The 21,064-nt window shown below is 42.3% G+C and overlaps 1 protein-coding gene across 1 annotated transcript; it reads left to right on the top strand.

Annotated features, from left to right (window-relative positions):
- Nucleotides 1-7,263: 7,263 nt before the first annotated feature.
- EIF2S3 (eukaryotic translation initiation factor 2 subunit gamma) lies at nucleotides 7,264-20,921 on the top strand. The gene is made up of 12 exons (XM_036304992.1): nucleotides 7,264-7,405; nucleotides 7,882-7,945; nucleotides 9,155-9,282; nucleotides 9,369-9,490; nucleotides 10,505-10,599; nucleotides 11,789-11,947; nucleotides 13,390-13,524; nucleotides 14,818-14,912; nucleotides 15,724-15,868; nucleotides 16,966-17,135; nucleotides 17,721-17,893; nucleotides 20,580-20,921. The coding sequence occupies exons 1-12, from the start codon at nucleotides 7,337-7,339 to the stop codon at nucleotides 20,641-20,643; spliced, it is 1,419 nt and encodes a 472-aa protein (XP_036160885.1). The 5' UTR covers nucleotides 7,264-7,336; the 3' UTR covers nucleotides 20,644-20,921.
- Nucleotides 20,922-21,064: the final 143 nt, after the last annotated feature.

Here is a 21,064-nt window from a genome sequence, read left to right as displayed (position 1 = left end):
CAGCAGTCTGTTCTCTGTATCTATGAACAAATTTTTAAAAAGTTAATCATTTTTGTGCTCCTTATGACCCAATTGAAAATAATACTATGCTCCCAAAGCCTTGGGAAGCAAGCCACGTATTCATGAGGTCTTGACGAAACTTTCAAGGGGCTGAGTGTAAGTACAGGGAGGACTGGCAGCACCAAAGTAGGGAGTCATCTGGGGGAAGATAGAGAACTGCCAAGGAGACAGAAGGAGTAGCCCGTGAGATAGAGTAAAACAAAGAGTGTGGTATGCTATGCCAGATAGAAAAGTACAGTAAATTGTTCAACACCTGCAACATCAAAGATGAAATTAATATCACTGTTATAATGAAATATATTTACTTTGAAACACGTTGTAGACAATGTCCCCTTATAATAAATGGAAAAGTTGCCAGGCTGGCATGGCTCAGTGGTTGAGCGTAGACCTATGAATCAGGAGTTTCAATTCCCTGTCAGGGCATATGCCCAGGTTGTGGGCTCCATCCCAGTGTGGGGTATGCAGGCGGCAGCGGATCAATGAGTCTCTCTCATTAATGTTTCTATCTCTCCTTCTCCCTTCCTATCTGAAATCAATGAAAACATTTTTTTTAATAAAATGAAGATGCTAAAAAGAACACTTTCCCACAGAGTTAATAATTTTTATGTTCTTTCTGAACCAGTACAAAGCAACACTATACTTTAGAAGCCTCAAGATACAAACCACATATTCATAAGTACTGCATTTCAGTAGATATGCATGCAAACACACACATTCTAAGTGTGAGCCCCAGAGTTGAGGTGAGTGGGAGCAGCGAAGAGCTAATATATGGTGTTTGCACCATGAAGGAAGTGAGAAAAAAAAAGCCTCCAAATAATTAGTGTTGCCAGAAGCACAGCTTTAGGACTTGGGAGACTGTGGTTAAGGATAGAGGCGGGATTGAATATAGGGTCTGAAGTTATTTATTAGTTCTAAAACTAAGTTCTTAAAAAAACAGTGATCACATAGCTCTCAGGACAAAATGTCTTTGTCCTGACTAAGGGCAAAGAGGGACTTCAGGTAAGTCAGTTCTGGCAGCCTCAGCTTGGGGCGGGTAGCTTTAGTGGAAGCAGGGGCACGTGAATAGCGAGGGGCCTAGGCCTGGCTTCAAGGATGGCTGAACTTCACCCTGTCCAGAGACCTAGAAAAAAAGCAGCACTGTCATGGTAGGGGGTGTTGAAATGCTAAGCATAGGTGAGGCAGAATGGCCTTTGGGACTAGAAATCTCAATATTGTCAAGATGGTGAGTCTCCTCAAATTGATCTATAGATTCAAAACAATCCCTAGAAATCCCTAGCAGGCTTTTATGTAGAAATTCACAGGCTGGTCCTAAAATTTAAATTCAAAGGCTCTAGAAAAGCCAAAAGAATTTTAAAAAGAATATGGTTAAAGGACTTACACTTCCCAATTTCAGAATGTACTATCTAAAACTACAGAAATCAAGACAGTGTGGTACTGGCATAAGGATAGAGAGATAGATCAGTGGAACAGAGAGCCCAGAAATAAACCCTTTTATGGTCAAACTAGTGGCCCAGTGCACGAAATTCGTGCACATTAAAAGGGAATTAATTAGCCTGGCCGGTGTGGTTCAGTGGCTAGAGCGTCAGCCTGCAGACTGAAGGGTCCTGGGTTTGATTCCTGGTCAGGGCACATGCCTGGGTTGTGGGCTCGATCCCCAGTAGGGAACATGCAGGAGGCAGCCGATCAATGATTCTCTCTCATCATGGATGTTTCTATCTCTCTGTCTCCCTTTCCCTTCCTCTCTGAAATCAATACAAATATAGATTAAAAAAAAATAAAATATAAAAAAATATTTTTTTAAAAAGGGAATTAATTAGAGGAAATATTTTAAAATTGCTATTTGCCCTTTATAATAGAAGTGTCAGAGATGAAAGAAAATTAGTAAAATGTATATGAAAATCTTCCTTCTAGACTGATGAACAAAAATAGATTCAGAAGCAGAGCATCAAACAGATTGTCAAACTACAGCAGGAAGGCTGGGGAGGGTTGGGGGGGGGGTAAGAGATCAATCAAAGGACTTGTATGCATGCATATAAGCATAACCAATGGACACAAGACACTGGGGGGTGGGTAGGGGAGGCTGGGGGAAGGTCAAGGGGGGAAAAAAGGAGACAAATGTACTACTCTTTGTAATATTTTAAGCAATAAAAAAAAGAAAGAAAGAAAGCTTGACCAGTTTGGCTCAGTGGATAGAGCGTCAGCCTGCGGACTGAGGGGTCCCAGGTTCGATTCCAGTCAAGGGCACGTACCTTGGTTGCGGGCACATCCCCAGTGGGGAGTGTGCAGGAGGCAGCTGATCGATGTTACTCTCTCATCGATGTTTCTAACTATCCCTCTCCCTTCCTCTCTGTAAAAAATCAATAAACTATATTTAAAAAAGAAAAAAAATCTCCCTTCTGTCAGAGCCTGGGGCGCACCACAGGACCCAGAGTCAAGTCCCTGCCCAACCGCGTGTGCCTCGAAATCGTGCGAGACCCAGACCCGGCTGGCCCCATCCGCATTGGGCAAGATCCAGACCCGTCAAGCCCCATCAGGCAGGGGGGCACAGCCTCAGGTCCCCATCAAGCCCTGCCAGGCAGGGACACAACCACAGGTCTCCTGGCGCACACCGGGTGGGGGCGCAGCCGCAGGTTCCCCAGTGAATGCCAGGGTCGGGGGGAGTGGCCTGAGGTCCCCTGGCCTGGGCCAGGGTGGGAGGCACGCTTTGAGGTCCCCCGTCAATCCCCACCAGGCAGGGAGTGCGGCCTGAGGTCTCCCGTCAAGCCCCGCCAGCGGGGGGCTCGGCCTGAGGTCCCCCATCCCAGCACCGGAGTGGGGGGCATGCCTTGAGGTCCCCTGTCTGTCAAGCCCTGCCAGGCAGGGGGCATGGCCTGAGGTACCCCGCCAAGCCCCACCAGGTGGGGGGCACAGCCTGAGGTCCCCTGTCAAGCCCCGCTGGCGGGAGCCACAGCCTGAGGTCCCCCAGACGGGTGCCGAGGTGGGGGGAGTGGCCTGAGGTCCTCTGGCCTGGGCCAGGGTGGGGGGCATGCCTTGAGGTCCCCCGTCAAACCCTGCTGGGCAGAGAGTGTGGTCTGAGGTCCCCCGTCAATCCCCACCAGGCGGGAAGTGTGGCCTGAGGTCCCCCGTCAAGCCCCGCTGGGTGGGGGTCGTACCCTAAGGTATCCCATCAAGCCCTGCCAGGCGGGGGGCACGGCCTGAGGTTCCCCTGGCCCAGGCCAGGGTGGGGGACATGCCTTGAGGTCCCCCGTCAAGCCCCGCCGGGTGGGGACGCATCCTCAAGTCCCTGCTGACTGCTCATTAAGGCTCCTTATGGAATTGGCCTCAGCTGTGGGCACAGCCATCTTGTGACAGTATGATGGTTAATTTGCATATTACCTTTATTATATAGGATGTTATATATTATACATTATATATTGTATGTTATAGGTTATACATTATACAACATATAGCATACAATTATATATCTTAGGGGTCCAGTGCATGAATTCGTGCACCTTGAAAGGAACTGTGGGCCACGAGGCTGCAGTGGGCACAAGGACAGGTCTCAGCCCATCCTCCATGCCCCTCCCCGGCCCCTTCTGCCACGGCCCCTTGTCCCCTATCTGGCGGCAGCCCTGCTCTCGCTGCGGCCTGCCACTGCTGCTCCCACACGCTGACGGCACAGAGAGAGCAGGGCCAGCCCCATCAGCAGGTGCGAGTGGCAGCTGCTGCCCCAATTGCCCCTCAGGAGCAGGGGGAGGCAGAGAAGCCCTGAGGGGCAATCAGGGCTGGCAGCTGCCGCTCACACCTGCTGATGGTGCCGAGTGATTGGGGTTGATGCTGGGCAATTGCAGCAGGTGCGAGTGGCGGCTCCAGCGGTGGCTCCAGCGCCAGCAGCAGGTGTGAGCACCGGGTGGGACCGTGGCATGTGGGAGCAAAGAATTTTCAGTAACCACCAGAGGCTCACCCCAAAGATAGCGACCAACACCCTGCCTTGGTCTGGCACCCCTGCTCATCTGCTCTACCATCCCGCTGCAGCCAATGCCCGCCATGTTCCACATGTGTCCCCTGGTGGTCAGCGCACATCATAGTGAGTGGTTATTCAATTGTTCCGCTGTTCAGTCTATTTGCATATTAGGGTTTTATATATATAGGTTATATATTATATACTATATATTGTATATTATATACTATCTATACTAATAAAAGCCTAGGTGACCCTTGTGTGCAATGTCGTCACAAGATGGCCATGTGCACAGTGGAGGCAGGACCCGGTGGCTGCTCCGTGCGGTGAGGCCTGGGGGTCCCATGCCTCCACACGGCATGGAGGAGGCCTGTCCCAGTGTCTCCGCCGCCTCACGTGGAGGAGGCGGGTCCCAGTGGATGAGGTGAGTCGCAGCGAACAGTTGGGGGAGATTGGGCCAGCAGGGGAGGGCAGTTGGGGGTGATCGGGCCGGCAGAAGAGCAGTTAGGCGTCGATTGGGCCAGCAGGGGAGTGGTTAGGGGGCGATTGGGCTAGCAGGTGAGCAGTTAGGAGCCAGCAGTCCCGGATTGTGAGAGGGCCTAAACTGGAAGTCGGACATCCTCCAAGGGGTCCCAGATTGGATAGGGTGCAGGCTGGGCTGAGGGACACCCCCCCATGATGAATTTTGTGCACTGGGCCACTAGTATATTACATATTACATTATATATATATGTGTGTGTGTGTGTGTGTATATATATATGTGTATATATATATATATATAGTGTCCCCAAAAATATATACATACTTTTTTGATAGTTCAATTGATGTTTCTTCCTTTTCAAATTTAAGCATTGGAATTAATATTCCAAGTGTGTACACATTTTTTGAGATATGCTATATATATTATTTTTATTGATTTCAGAAAGGAAGGAAGAGGGAGAGATAGAAACATCAATGATGAGAGAGAATCATTGATTTGGCTGCCTCCTGCACACCCCCCACTGGGGATCAAGCCTGTAACCCGGGCATGTCCCCTTGGCTGGAATCAAACCCAGGACCCTTCATTCTGCAGGTTGATGCTCTATCCACTGAGCCAAACCAGCCAGGGCTATATATTTTTATATATATATATATTTTTAAAGAGAGAGTGGGAGGGGGAGATACAGAGACAGAAAAATCAATGTGAAAGAGACACATCAATTGGTTGCCTCCCGCACACTCCCTACCAGGGCCAGGGTATCAAACCTCTGACCCTTCAGTCCACGGGCTGATGCTCTATCCACTGAGCAAAACAGGCTAGGGCTATTTTTTTATGTTGATATTGATTTTTTTAAAAATATATTTTATTGATTTTTTACAGAGAGGAAGGGAGAGGGATAGAGAGTCAGAAACATCAATGAGAGAGAAACATCGTCAGCCGCCTCCTGCACACTCCCTACTGGGGATGCGCCCACAACCAAGGCACATGCCCCCGACCGGAATCGAACCCGGGACCCCTGAGTCCACAGGCCGATGCTCTATCCACTGAGCCAAACCGGTCAGGGCTGATATTGATTTTTAGAGAGAGAGGGAGGGGGAAAGAGCAAGAAACATTGATCAGTTGCCTTCTGCATGTACCCCAACCAGGGGTGGAACTCGAAACCTTGCTATGTGCTCTGATGGGGAATCGAACCTGCACCTTTCAATGCAACCAACTGAGCCACAGTGAACAGGGCATGAATTTTGTATTTTTTATTGCTATAATTTACATACTGTAATATTCACCCTTTAAAACATATAGTTCACTGCCCTAGCCGGTTTGGCTCAGTGGATAGTGTGTCACCCTATGGACTGAAGGGTCCTAGTTTACATTCCCGCCAAACGCACATGCCCAGGTTGCGGGCTTGATCCCCAGTGGGGTGCATGCAGGAGGCAGCTGATCAATGATTCTCTCTCATCATTGATGTTTCTACCACTCTCTCCCTCTCCCTTCCTCTCTAAAATCAATAAAAATTAAATTAAATTAAAAATAAATAAGATGTACAGTTCACTGATTTTTTAGTTTATTCACAAAGTAGTGTAACCATCACCACTAATTCTACATTGTTATCATCTGGGTTTTCTGAATTGGGTGATACAACTATTTACAATGTCAGATAAATTCTAAATTTATAAACTTGTAATTTCCTAAATTTAGAACTAATTGCCTCCACCCAAATACAAAATATCTGCCATCACGTAACCAATTAATGTATTTATTGAAATATATCTTCCCATTTTAGGTAAATCGTTGTACCTAAAACTTATAAAAACATATTATCATCTTTCTTAAGCATTAAATGAACACAGATAACCTAAATTCTTATTCATCTCTCCTTATATTTTTTCTGACTAGAAATGAATACATGTTCATGATGGAAAATTTGTAAAGCATAGAAATACATGGAGGAGAAACAAAACTTGCATTCTTTTTAACACTGGATGAAAAAGGGTTAAATCTCAACAACCTTTAAATTTTAAAATACCAATTTATTGGTAATATTTCCATTAAAGAAGTGGGTTTTCTTGAATCAGCTTTTTAAAAACAAAACAAAACAAAACAAAACAAAACAAAACAAAACAAAAACCTTTTTGGGAGGTCTTACTGACACCCAGCTTCTATTCTATGTTAACTCCATTCTAGCGCCACCACACACCACCTCCCCTAGCTCCCCAGAAACCTCTGAGAATAAGTTAAGACTTTGCTTTTCCCATCCGTCGGCCGCGAAACCTCCGCGCGAGGGCGCCCTCCCCGCCGTCTGCCAGTGACGCGAGGCGACGTGAACGTGGCCAGCTCAGCGCATGGCCTCCTCCCCGCCTATAGCTCCGTCACAGGTGGGCCGGACCCGAGAGGACTTCGCCTTATTAAATTGCGGAAGTCAGTAAAAAAATACGTTCCCACAGTCTGTCCTCACATCCTACCTAAGGTTCCCAGGTCCTGAAAACCCTTCCGGCCACCCCCACGGGAAACCGGAAATGGTTCCTCCCGAGCCAGCGCGCGCGCTGTTAGTTTCACGCGCGTAGCAAGGGGCCTTTTATGGAGCTGCCCTCAGCTTTGCCTGCACAAAAAAACCCAATAGGTCCGCTACGAATCGATCCCGAAATTTTGCCTCGTGTTTTCTAGTCATCCTGCCGGCAGGTACTGTATGAACCCAAGCAGAAAGAAGTCCAAGTAATGAGGTCCTGCTGCACCGACGGTCCTCCTTTCCCCGGCCCGAGCCCTGGCCTGCCTTCCTTTATTCGCCCCGCCCCTCCTCCCCCGCCCTGCCTTTGGTCTGGCGGTTGCCGCGGCGACTTCCTTCCTCTCCCAACAAGATGGCGGGGGGTGAGGCTGGCGTGACTCTCGGCCAGCCGCATCTTTCTCGACAAGATCTCGCCACTTTGGTAAGGTTTCGATCTGGGAGGATGCGGAGTGAACTCGGGAGTGGGAAAGACAGGGCCTCCCGAGTGGCGTTGAGAGAAGGCAGTGCCGGGCTGCTGGAACGTGGTTTGCTCTGGAGCCGGAGTTCTTGAGCCGCGCTCGCGCCGCCGCCTGCCACTCGGCAAGTCCGCGAGCTGGGCGGGGGGAGTGATATCGTGAGACCTAAATGTCATTAAGGTTTTCACTTTTGAAAGTTTGTCCTCAGTGCTAATGTCAAGGTTGGGCTGCCTCCGGCCTCTCCATCTTCTCTAGAGAACGGAGTGTAGTCTTATGTAGCGATGAGAGGGACTTTTAAAACTTCCCAGTCATTCGAGTACAAGATTGCTTATAGAAGAGAGCTATTTGCATGGTGGTGAACTGTAGGTAAAGTGTAAAGTCAAAGGAAAAAGTTGTGATTTGCCTTAAGTACAGTGATTAAAAGTAAAATGTTTAATTGCAGGATGTTACCAAATTGACTCCACTTTCACACGAAGTAATCAGCAGACAAGCCACAATTAATATAGGTAAGATAAGGATAACTTCTTGGACACCTGAGTTGCTTGATCTCCAGCAAGTGATTTTTCTCTCCCTTTGTGTGATTACCTGAATTATATAAGGATGCAGATATTCAAATAGACGTTGAGCACTTGTGAGCAAAGCACCTCCTTGATTTCTTTGGGAAGCACATGTTACCCATGCTTACCTTACAGACTAGGTGAGGAAAAAAAACATACAGACATATGAGAAGTTTAGTAGCATAAGGCAATATGTAGTCATGTAGCACGTTAAGAAGTAAAAATGTGGCTGTACTTGTCACACAGGGTTATTGCAAGGGCAGAGTTTCTTTGAAAGTTTTATTTGATATATAGGCCATTATTAAGTAGAGTATTTTTTTCCTTAATTGACACCTACAGCTGTAGAGGAGAAGTTATGTCGGCTGAGTGTAAATTTGGGCTATTTGAGAGTCTGTACAAACAGCACAGTAAAGCCTAGTTAAAAGTAAGGCTTTACCATCAGGCTATTAAAGGGTTGTAAGATATATGCTATCCTTGACATCATTACTGTAATTAAACCTGGGTTTTCTCATTTTCATGGATTCCTTTTGGTTAGGCTCATCATACCTATTTATTTTATTCTGGGAATGCTGGAAAATTTCTGAATATACAAGATACATATTTTTTATTGCATTTTTTATTTTTGGATTTGAGAGAAACATCGATTTGTTGTTCCACTTATTTATGCATTCATTGGTTGCTTCTTGTGTGTACCCTGACCAAAATCGAACCCACAACCTTGGTGTATTAGGATGATGCTCCAATCAACTGAGCTACCCATCCAGGACCTTGAGTGTTTATTTTAAATGAAGGCAATCTTTCCTGGGGTTAAAAACATGAGATGAATAGTTTTTAGTATGCTAAGTACAGCTTTTTTGTTGTTGTTAATCCTTACCCAAGGATATTTTTTCCATTGATGTTTTAGAGAGTGGAAAGGAGAGGGGGAGGCTCTCATCCTTGATGTTTTTGTCTCTCTCCCTCTCCCTTCCTCTCTGAAATCAAGAAAAAAAAATTTTAAAAAAAAGGAATATGTAGGCACAAAAATTGAAGTCACTGTTGGTTTTACATTGATATTTCTAATGAGTTATAGCTTTGTTTTTCTACTCCATTGTTATTTGCAAAAAAATATTTGGTGCAATTGAGTACATGTGAATTAATTTTTTTGAATTTTGTCTGTAGGTACAATTGGCCACGTAGCTCATGGGAAGTCCACAGTTGTAAAAGCTATTTCTGGAGTCCACACTGTCAGGTTCAAAAATGAACTAGAAAGAAATATTACAATCAAGCTTGGATATGCTAATGCTAAGGTGAGCCCTGTACTGTGGAACTAGAAATCAACTTTAATTGGAACATGCAGATAACAAATCCCAAATCTTTTCATTGAAACTTTTAGATTTATAAACTTGATGACCCAAGTTGTCCTCGGCCAGAATGTTACAGATCCTGTGGAAGTAGCACACCTGATGAGTTTCCTACAGACATTCCAGGGACCAAAGGAAACTTCAAATTAGTCAGGTGACCTCTTTGGTGCTAAAAACACTTTATACTTTAGATTTTATTATCTTGTAGTTGGAACTCTTTGAAATATATAACCTGGATATTAAATAGAGAGCCTAATCGCTGAATGGTTTTGTTATTTTAACATTATTTTATGTTTTTAAATAGGTGTTTCTGTTCTTAGGGCAGGAACAAAATGACGAGAGAGAATCATTGATCGGCTGCCTTCTGCATGGCCCACAATCCAAGCATGTGCCCTGACCAGGAATTGAACCGTGACCTCCTGGTTCATAGATCTACACTCAACCTCTGAGGCAGATCAGCCGGGCAGAGAATTTATTCTTGTATCAAAAGCCAGGCCAATTCCAGCTTTTGAAAGTGCTAGCGAAATTTTTGGCAAATTGTTTTTTCAGATGGCAATGTCCATTCTGTTAACACTGTTAACTTTCAAATAGATTACATTCCCTGTATATACTCCATACCGTATTTACTTTCATTGGATTTGGGAGTTTCTGGGTCTTCAGTTATTTCTAGTTATTACATAGCTAATTTCATTTGCTTTGTAATGATCTATAGTGATTTGACTCTCAGCGAGTAGGTAATCTTATTTCCAAGGTCTAGAAACACCAAGTCCTGTAACCACTTGACTTTATAGTAAGAATTATATATATTTTTTCCATATTCATATATAATATTTATATTCTGCATTTAAGGTGATTTAATTTTGGGAAATCTGTAACTTGCATCTTTTTTTTTTTAAATATTTTTATTGATGTTTTTACAGAGAGGAAGGGAGAGGGACAGAGAGTTAGAAACATCGATGAGAGAGAAACATCGACCAGCTGCCTCCTGCACACCCCCCACTGGGGGCGTGCCCGCAACCAAGGTACATGCCCTTGACCGGAATCGAACCCGGGACCCTTCAGTCTGCAGGCCAATGCTCCACCCACTGAGCCACACCGGTCAGGGCTGTAACTTGCATCTTGAAGCATTGATTGATCTTAGGACTGATTGTTATTTCTCCATTGGTAGACATGTTTCCTTTGTTGACTGCCCTGGCCACGATATTTTGATGGCCACTATGCTGAACGGTGCCGCAGTGATGGATGCAGCTCTTCTGTTGATAGGTAAGTAATATCAGAATTGGTTTGGACAAATCAATGTGGAGCAAATCCAAGATGAAATATTTAAAGGGGAACTAAGCCTTTAAAGGCCATATCTATTACCTAAGGGTGACATGAGTGGAAACTAATATGAAATACTAGATGACATCCCTGCCTACCAGCTGTCACAAAATATTAAACAAGATAGACCTAGGGCCTATAGAATTCATATGGTAGTATATAGTTTTAAAAGTCAGGAGTTCATTTTCCTTACATCACATGATATAACTTATTTTTATTTTAAATTTACTTGTAAAAGTACATGTGAGTTTTTGTTTTTGTCTCAGCTGTCCACTGCAACATTGATGTATCATGTTTTTATTTAGACGCAAACTCATTCTTAGTAAGTGTCGAAGGTTAAACCTGAATTGGGGTTTTCAGGACTAGGGTTGTACTACCTCCTTACGTGAGCTGTTGAGAGATTTGTTGCTATGGGATATAATTTTTTCAAAGTATGCCAAGGGATATAGTATAGGACACCTGAACATTACTGCATAGAGAGGATGACCATTGGAGTGCCCAACAAAACATGCCTATTTCTTTATGATACACTGTTAGTTATCTTCACTATTAGTGTTCTTCCCTTCCTTTGTTAGGGAATAACCTCTAATAGTTGAAATTCATAGACTGTATTGTGTCTTTCCCTCTTAATTACTCTCTGCCTCTTGGGAGCTTGACTAGGCTGGAACATTTCTAATGCTGGATAGAGCCTTATGCCTGAGCAAAAGTTAAGGGCAGACTCTGAGATGCCAAACTTGTTGATTCCAAACTCCTTGCTTAGGACCAGCAATGGGAGCCAAATGATGTGATAACCAGGACCTTCGCCTTGAATAGGTCTAGGACATTCAAATGTTTCCTTTATCACATGCCAGCTAATAAAATATACATAATATAAAACTTATCATTTTAGCCATAAAGTGTACAATTTGGTGACATTAAGTACACTGATGGTGTTGTACAAGCATCACCACTGTCTAGTTCCAGGACATCTTCATTACCCCAAAAGAGAGCCCTATGCCCATTAAACAGTCACTCTGTTCTCCCCCCCAGCCCAGCTCCTGGCAACCACTAATCTGCTTTCTGTCTCATGAATTTACCTCTTCTGACATTTCTAGCTAATTCTCATGCATCTATTTTATTCCTTGTCATTTAGCTGGTAATGAGTCTTGTCCTCAGCCTCAGACTTCTGAACACCTGGCTGCTATAGAAATCATGAAACTGAAGCATATTTTGATTCTACAAAATAAAATAGATTTGGTGAAAGAAAGCCAGGCTAAAGAACAGTATGAACAGATCCTTGCATTTGTACAAGGTAAGAAGCCATAATATCTAATACATCGATGCATCACTTTGAGAGCTATTTAATCCAGGTACCAGATGTTAACTCTTTTTTTTTTTTTTTTTAATATATTTTATTGATTTTTTACAGAGAAGAAGGGAGAGGGATAGAGATTTAGAAACATCGATGAGAGAGATCGATCAGCTGCCTCCTGCACGCCCCCCACTGGGGATGTGCCCGCAACCAAGGTACATGCCCTTGACCGGAATCGAACCTGGGACCCTTGAGTCCGCAGGCCAACGCTCTATCCACTGAGCCAAACCGGTTCGGCTAGATGTTAACTCTTAATAGATTTTATAAAACAGGGTAAGCTTAGGGGTCTTAAGCCTTATTTTTCTCTACCTACCACTGGTGAAATCAATGTTTCTGAATGAATAGACTAAAATATATTTTTGCTGGTTGAAACTTAGAAGTGAAGTTGTATTCCGGAAACTATCAGTTTAAAAAAATCCTCAGTGAGCCCTAGCTGGTTTGGCTCAGTGAATACTGCGTCAGCCTGGGGACTGAAGAGTCCTGGGTTCAATTCCGGTCAAGGGCACATGCTCGGGTTGTGGGCTCGACCCCCAGTAGGGGGTGTGCAGGAGGCAGCCTATCAATGATTCTCTCTCACCATTGATGTTTCTATCTCTTCCCTCTCCCTTCCTCTCTGAAATCAATAAAAATATATTTTAAAAAAAGTAAAAATAAAAAAAATCCTCAGTGATAATAAAATGAACAAAGCACTTAAAAAAAAATAGGTCTTAAATTATTCTTACTGAGTAGCTACTTGGAGAATTGGAACTGACAATCATTTATTTAAACTTCATCATCCCTTTCTCTACCAGCTAGTGTTCTTCATTTTAGGGAAGACATGATACATCTTATTGTTGACATTCGATTCTCTCTCAGCCATGTTTTTGTTGTTAGATTGACTTTCCATGAACCCAGTTCTATCATAATGAAAAAGAATAAGTCATATTGATTAAAATTAATTCTGTTTGTTCCATTTCTTTGACCAGCCTGTTTGACATATAATTAATAAGGAGCAAATATTAATATGTGCAGTAGTCTTTGATTAGCAAAGAGTCTGTAATTTTATCTTGACATTTATTGGAAGGTTAATTACATGTTATTGGAAATCTTTCAACTAGTAAAATGTTCTTTCCCAGGAGTGTTAGTATTTTATTCCTTTAAATAGTTTTATCATCTTAGTATATCAAATATACTTTAACATTTTTCTCTTAAAGGGAATAGTATCCATTTTCAGGAGTAAAAGCAAACAATACTGCTACCTTTCTAAACAAAAATCACTTTCTTCTGGTTTCTGGCACTTGTGTGGGGATGTGTAGGCATCTGTTTCTTAACAGTTTCCTGTAACATGTATAGAACAAATTTTGTAAAATTGAATTCTGATTTTTCTGAATTTTGTCATATAGGTACAGTAGCAGAAGGTGCTCCTATTATTCCAATTTCTGCTCAGCTGAAATACAATATTGAAGTTGTCTGTGAGTACATAGTAAAGAAAATTCCAGTACCGCCGAGAGATTTTACTTCAGAACCCCGACTTATTGGTAAGTGATAGGATTTGTTTTTAACTCTTTTTAAAAAATATATATTTTATTGATTTTTTACAGAGAGGAAGAGAGAGGGGTAGAGAGTTAGAAACATCAATGAGAGAGAAACATCCATCAGCTGCTTCCTGCACACCCCTACTGGGGATGTGCCTGCAACCAAGGTACATGCCCTTGACCGGAATCGAACCTGGGACCCTTGAGTCCGCAGGCTGACGCTCTATCCACTGAGCCAAACCGGTTAGGGCTGTTTTTAACTCTTAATTGGATCTTTTCTACATTGGTGATTCCCCCTTAAGAGTATTTACTACTATTTCCTATTTCTTGTACCATTAATGAAGATTTTCATGTCCCTTTCACTTTTATTTAAGTTTAAAATATCAAGTTTGCTATAATTTGATCATCAAAGATTGTGATTTCTTTTTTATTTTATTGATTTCAGAGGGGAAGGGAGAGAGAGAAACATCAATGATGAGAGAGAATCATTGATCAGCTGCCTCCTGCACTCCCCCTACTGGGGATCGAGCCCGCAATCAGGCCACATGCCCTTGACCGAAATTGAACCCAGGACCCTTCAGTTTGCTGGTCTATGCTCTTACCTACTGAGCCAAACCAGCTAGGGCTAGGCTTGTGATTTCTACGGAGATGTAGGAGCCTTTTCAAAACACATTTAGCCCTTTTGGGCCTTCACCCAGGGCCCACCTGTGTGTTGTGGGAAGTGTTCCCTTGGGTGATTGTGATGCGTACCCATTGTTAAGAGACACTGCTCTCAGGACCTAAGTGCAGGTCATATAGTCCTAGAGTTGTTTTGTAGTTTTAAAACTAAATTTTTATTTAGAAGTTGTATAGTGGTATATAAAGGAAAGAAAAAAGTCCATAATCTCCCTGCCTCCCTCCCACTTCTAGCCCCTTAGCCCTGAAGTATTTTAGTTTTAGTTTTTCTTTGTGGAAGTGGGATCATACTGTGTGTGTTATTTTATTAACTAGTTTTTTCCTTTAATAGTATCCTTCCAGTTCATTACATATGGTTCTACATTCTTTAATGGCTGCATGACAAACCCTGGTATTGATGTACCATAAAATGCCTCCTGTCAGTGAACTTTTACGTTATTTCCACTTTTCCATAAGGCTGCAGTAATCTTAGTTGGAGTAATAATATTAGGTTTTGTCACAAACTCACCCCTATGATGTAAATCTTATGTGTATACTATTTTAGGAAAGTTAACTTAGAAAATAATATTTCATCTAAAATTAAAGGTGTGTAGAATCAGCTTTAATTTGTTTTCTTTTTAGTTATTAGGTCCTTTGATGTCAACAAACCTGGCTGTGAAGTTGATGACCTTAAAGGGGGTGTAGCTGGTGGTAGTATTCTAAAAGGAGTGTTAAAGGTAAGTTGGGTTTTGGTTGTGTTTTTGTTTGTTTGTTTGTTTGTTTAATTGAGGTAAATTGGTTAATAACATTATTTAAATTTCAGGTTTTTACAACCTTATAATACAATGTCTGTATACTCCATTGAATGCTCACCACCCAAAGTCTACTGGTTATCTTTTTGCTTTGTTTTCCCCTGGTCTTTTTTTCTTCTTAGGTTTTTTTTTTCCAATTACAGTTTACATTCAGCATTATTCTGTATTTGTTTCAGATGTACAGCAAAGTGGTTAGAAAATCATGTACTTCCCTGGTCTTAATTAGGAAAGCAGTATATGGATATTTTAAATTGAAAAATAAAAATTTTTTTTTCAAAAGACATAAAACTTTTTAAAAGAATTTATTGATTTGAGAGAGAGAGAGAGATCAATGTGTTCTACTTATTTATGAATTGGTTGCTTCTTGTATGTGCTCTTATTGGGGATCAAATCCACAACCTTGGCGTATTGGGACAACACTAACCAACTGTGCTACTCATCCAGGGCAAAAAATTTTTTTCTTAGTGGTGCCTAGTACTTGATATAGATGTCTTTTAGTACTCCACATTTTTTGTGGAGATAGGCTTATATGGTAGCTGGTTAGAAACAGTTGGATGGTTCTGTTTTGGGAGATCATTTTACTTTTTTTAAGTATTGTTGTGGTCTTTGAAATAGAAAAAGGATTGCCTTTTCACTTTTGTGGTCTTTCTGTTAGGACTTTTTATGTGTAAATGGGAATTGTGTTGTCCCTAACTCTAAATGCAGTAATTTTAATTATTAAATTTTTTTTTTACAGGTGGGCCAGGAGATAGAAGTCAGACCTGGTATCGTTTCCAAAGACAGTGAAGGAAAACTCATGTGTAAACCAATCTTTTCCAAAATTGTATCACTGTTTGCTGAACATAATGATCTTCAGTACGCTGCTCCAGGGGGTCTTATTGGTAAGGTTTTTCCTCTCATCCCTATGTTATTTTTGAGAGGCAGGAAGGGAGAGGGAGAGAAAAACATCAGTGTGAGAGAGGGAAGCATCGATTGGCTGCCTCCTACATGCCCCCCATTGGAGATCAAAACCACAACCTGGGCATGTGCCCTGACTGAGAATTGAACTGAGGACCTTGCAGTATATGGGATGACACCCAACCAACTAAGCCACACCAGCCAGGGCACATCTCTACATTTTCATTTGTGCATATTCATGGCACTTTTCATGGGAAATGGATTACTCAAAAAGATATAGATTTTTTTTTTTTTAGTTCTCACCCCAGGATATGTTCTTCATTAATTTTGGAGACGGGGAAAGGGAGAGGGAGGGGAGGAGAAAGATAACTCTTGTAGCCACCACCCAGCTTCAACAAATTACCAATGCACTCTCAATCTTGCTTCCTCTTTATATCTGTTCTTCTCCTCCTCCTCAAAAGATACACGGCTAAAACATTTTGAAGTGGATTCTAGGAGTCATATATGAAATCTTTACGCTATTTTTTTGACTAGCCTTCCAGGGGAGAAATGGCAGGCAGATATCCTTCACACTACCCATGAATTTTGTGTCTTTTCAACCTTCATTAAGGATAGATTCATTCTTTAGTTAGGCTGTTATCTCTTTGCCCTTTGTTTAGAATTTAAGTGAAGGGAGTCTTTCTGATTTCAAATGCACAACTAACTTGGGAGTTTACAATTCTATTTCTTCAGATAAAATGGATTTTTTGTCAAACCTATGTAGCTGTTATGTTACTATGAAAATCTAAGTATTAAAATGTACAGGTATGTGCTGTACTTGTTTGAGTACGTTTTGGGGTAAACAGCTTTGTAGGGGAAAAAATGGGAACATATACATACATACACACACATGTATATATGTGTATGTATATATATGCACATACACTAGAGGCCCGATGCACAAAATTCATGCAAGGAGCTCGGCCCTTGCAGCCTCGGCCAGCCCTTGCAGCCCTGGCTTCGTCCGGAAGGTCAATTGGCTGTTCGGTCTAATTAGCATATTAGCTCTTTGTTATATAGGATATATCTTATTTTATATCAGGAGTTGGAACCAAAATTGACCCCACTTTGTGCCGGGCTGACAGAATGGTGGGGCAGGTACTTGGTGCGGTTGGAGCTTTACCTGAGATCTTCACAGAATTGGAAATCTCCTATTTCCTGCTTAGACGCCTTCTAGGGGTACGCACTGAAGGAGACAAAAAAGCGGCAAAAGTAAGTGCTTTCCATAATTCCTGTTTCAGAAAAGTGACAGTGATGTGAAGACCAGTCTTACAGTTAACATGGGATTCAAAAAAAAGGAGTAAATTTGAATTCTTGAAAATGGAGAATTTCGATATGGCATTCAGTTTAAAGTGAAACCAAACAAAACGGAAAAGTATGTCATGTGTCAATGATTTAGTCCTGTTATCCATTTTATTTATTTTTAATTTTTGTTAATCTTCACCTGAGGATATTTTCCCATTGATTTTTAGAGAGAGTGGAAGGGAGGGGGAGAGACAGAAAAAAACATCAGTGTGTCCTCCAATTGATTGGTTGCCTCCCGCACGTGCTCCAACCAGGGCCAGAGATTGAGCCTGCAACTGAGGCATGTGCCCTTGACAAATCAAACCCGGGCCCATGCCCTATCCACTGAGCTAACCTGGCTAAGGCATCATTTGATTTTTTTTTTAAGTGTCAAGATTATGCTGGCAGAGATGGAAAGTTGCTGACATCTGTTGTTGGCAAGGATGTCAGAAAATGAATAGTAAGTTTTGGAACACATTTTCTTGATATTGGGGTTTATTTTTATTTCCCTAGGTGCAAAAGTTGTCTAAGAATGAAGTGCTCATGGTGAACATAGGATCCCTGTCGACTGGAGGAAGAGTTAGTGCAGTCAAGGCCGATTTGGGCAAAATTGTTTTGACCAATCCTGTGTGCACAGAAGTAGGAGAAAAAATTGCCCTTAGCCGAAGGGTTGAGAAACACTGGCGGTAAGTGTATTAGCCTTTGTCACTGTCTATTAAAGAAGACACAGTTAATTTTCTTAGATCCTTTGTGGCGCGCGCGCACACACACACACACACACACACACACACACACACACACACACTTGAATACAACAGTTTATTGTGGCTTTAACTCTAAACTATATTTATTTGAATGACTTTGTAATCTGTATTTCCAGCCGTGATTTGTGATGGACACATCAAAAACCAATGAATTTGGTTCAGTATTTCCCTTGTCTTTGGCTTTTTACACACACACACACACACACACACACACACACACACTTGAATACAACAGTTATTATTGTGGCTTTAACTCTAAACTATATTTATTTGAATGACTTTGTAATCTGTATTTCCAGCCGTGATTTGTGATGGACACCTATCAAAAACCAATGAATTTGGTTCAGTATTTCCCTTGTCTTTGGCTTTTTACACACACACACACACACACACACACACACACACACACACTAGGAGTTGCTCTCTGCTGCTTGCCTTAGCTGGCCACCCTGCCCACCACCTCTGGTAGCTCTCCCCTGCTCATTGCTCGCTGTCCCGCCCTCCTATAGCTCTCCCTACTCTTAGCTTGCTGCCCCACCCTCCTGTACCTCTCCACTGCTTGTAGATCGGTTGTGATGTTATGGCATCCTGGCTAATTTGCATATTCTATTAGATGTATAAACATTTTTTCTGAGCTGTTTCAGGATTAGGTTGTTTATAACCATGCCCCTCCCCTTGATCTCATAATACTTCATATAGTTCCTAAAAACAAAGATATTTTCTTATATAACCATGTAAAGAAGTTTAACATTGATAAAATAATAAAATCTACAGTCCATATTCCAGTTTTATTGCTTGTCCCAATATTGTCCTCTACGTCCTTCCAATCTGGGTCATGCATTGCATTTAGTTTTCATGTCTCTTTGATCTCTAATCTGAAATTTCCTTAACCTTTCATTGTCTTGGCATTGTCAACTTTGAAGAATACAAGCTAGTTACTTTATAGACTATTCCTCAATTTGGGTTTATCTGATGTTTCCTAAGATTAGACTCAGGTTTTATATTCTTGGCTGGAATACTTATATAGGTGGTGATGTATCCTTAGAGAATCACTAAAATTGTTCACAGAAATGAGAGCATCTGAATGAGTCTTACATTCTTTTTTTTTTAATATTTTTTTTATTGAGTTCAGAGAGGAAAGGAAAGGGAGAGAGAGAAACATCAATGAGAGAGAATCATTGATCGTCTGCCTCCTGCACGCCCCCTCCTGGGGATCGAGCCCATAATCCGGGCATGTGCCCTGATTGGGAATCAAACCAGTGATTTCTTGATTCCTGGGTCGACGCGCAACCACTGAGCCACACTGGCCGGGTGGTTCTTACATTCTTTAGAATTGTAGTTTTAATCCATGTGGAGGTGGATTTTGTTCTAGAAGCTACAGTTGAGTTAGCAGTCTAGCTTAGTCACTTATTAGAGCAGACATTGGAAGAGGGAGCAGAGGTCTCTCTACTGTTGAGAGTAATCCTATATAATAAAGAGCTAATATGCAAATGGTTGTCGGGCCAGGAGACCCGGGACCTGAAGCCATGCCCTCCAGCACCGGGGCCAGGGGACCTGAAGCCACGCCCCTGGGTGGGGCCAGCCGGGTCTTGGTCTTGCCCAGGGGGGGTGGGGCTGATCAGGTGTGGGGCTGATCAGTTCTGGGTCTCGCACAATTTTGAGGTGCACGTGGGTGGGCGGGGACTTGACTCTCGGCCCTGCGGCGTGCCCCAGACTCTGACAGGAGGGAGATTTTCATATATATTTTTACTAATTTTCTTTCATCTCTGACACTTCTATTATAGAGAAAGGGCAAATAGCAATATTAAAATGTTTCCTCTAATTCCCTTTTAACGTGCATGAATTTTGTGCACCGGGCCACTAGTTTGCCAATAATAGACTATCTAGTCCTTTAGTTTAGTTTCCTTTACCAGCTAAGGTTATGCTAAAGGCATTGTGATATGCTGAGGTGCTGTGAATGGAGAAAAGGATAGAGAATGAGATTTTTTAAAAAGTATCAGAGTGGGGGGTTTTTATAACAGCACTAGAGGCCCGTTGCACGAAGAGATTCGTGCAATAGGCCTTCCCTTCCCCTGGCTGCTGGCATCGGTTTTCCTCCAGCACCCGAGACCCAGGCCTTCGCTCCTCTGGCTTGGAGCCTTCCATCTTTGCTACTCCGGCCCAGAGCCTTCTGTCTTCGCTCTGCCGCTTCGCGCCTAAGCATGCAAATTAACCGCCATCTTTGTTGGGTTAATTTGCATACTCCTGGTTGGCTGGTGAGCTTAGTGGAGGGATGGTCAATTTACATGTTTGTCTATTATTAGATAAGATGGTTCCTTAGGTGGATGGGAAGGCTCTTGACAGTTCTGAAGGAGTAGGTGTATTTTGATAGAATGAAGGTGAGCATATTTATAGTAGCAATTTTTTTTTTCTTCTATCATTCATTCTGACTAGAGTCCATCTGTCTGGGTCTAAGAATCTAAGATGATAGTGTGAGCTTTATGGAGAAGCAGGCTTTGGAAACATTCAGATTGAGCAGATAGGCAAGTAAAGCCAGTTATGTCAAATGATTGTGTGGTAATAATGAAATAGCCCAAAAATCACAGTTTCTTTTATTTTCATTTTGCAGTTTAATTGGTTGGGGTCAAATAAGAAGAGGAGTGACAATCAAGCCAACAGTAGATGATGACTGAAGAATTCGGAACAAGTCAGATTTTCGAAGTAGTGCTGGGGAGTGAACTTCACCTTAGCGATTACTCTCATTTTTTGGTGATGCAAATGTAACCTCTCTAGTACTGAAATAGGGTCTACAATAAATGCAAAAATTACTGGATTGATTTTCTCAGAAACTGCTCATTCCCAAATAATGTCTAAATTACGTAACTGCTGGTTTGAAATGAAACTACTACAGTTAGCTTTTGCTGTAGCACATGTACCACGGAACCTGTTTGAAATAAATTTTTTCTTCTTATTTTCATGATTCATCTTTGAGTAACTTCAGGCTTGAAAGGATTATTACATCAGTAAAAACTTGGAGATACAAATTCTTGAAGACCAGCTTCCCTTTGCCTCATATTTTATGTTGTTTTATTTTCACAATTTTGAGTAAAAGAA

The sequence above is a fragment of the Myotis myotis genome, unplaced genomic scaffold (assembly GCF_014108235.1).
Source record: "Myotis myotis isolate mMyoMyo1 unplaced genomic scaffold, mMyoMyo1.p scaffold_m19_p_4, whole genome shotgun sequence".
NCBI classification, from domain to species: domain Eukaryota; kingdom Metazoa; phylum Chordata; class Mammalia; order Chiroptera; family Vespertilionidae; genus Myotis; species Myotis myotis.
This window is presented reverse-complemented; position numbering and strand designations above follow the sequence as displayed.

Coding starts and splice junctions, on each gene's coding strand:
- EIF2S3 (XM_036304992.1), top strand. CDS start 7,337: ATGGCGGGGGGTGAGGCTGGCGTGACTCTCGGCCAGCCGCATCTTTCT. Junction 7,946..9,154: donor ACAAGCCACAATTAATATAG/GTAAGATAAGGA, acceptor TTTTGTCTGTAG/GTACAATTGGCCACGTAGCT. Junction 9,283..9,368: donor TTGGATATGCTAATGCTAAG/GTGAGCCCTGTA, acceptor TGAAACTTTTAG/ATTTATAAACTTGATGACCC.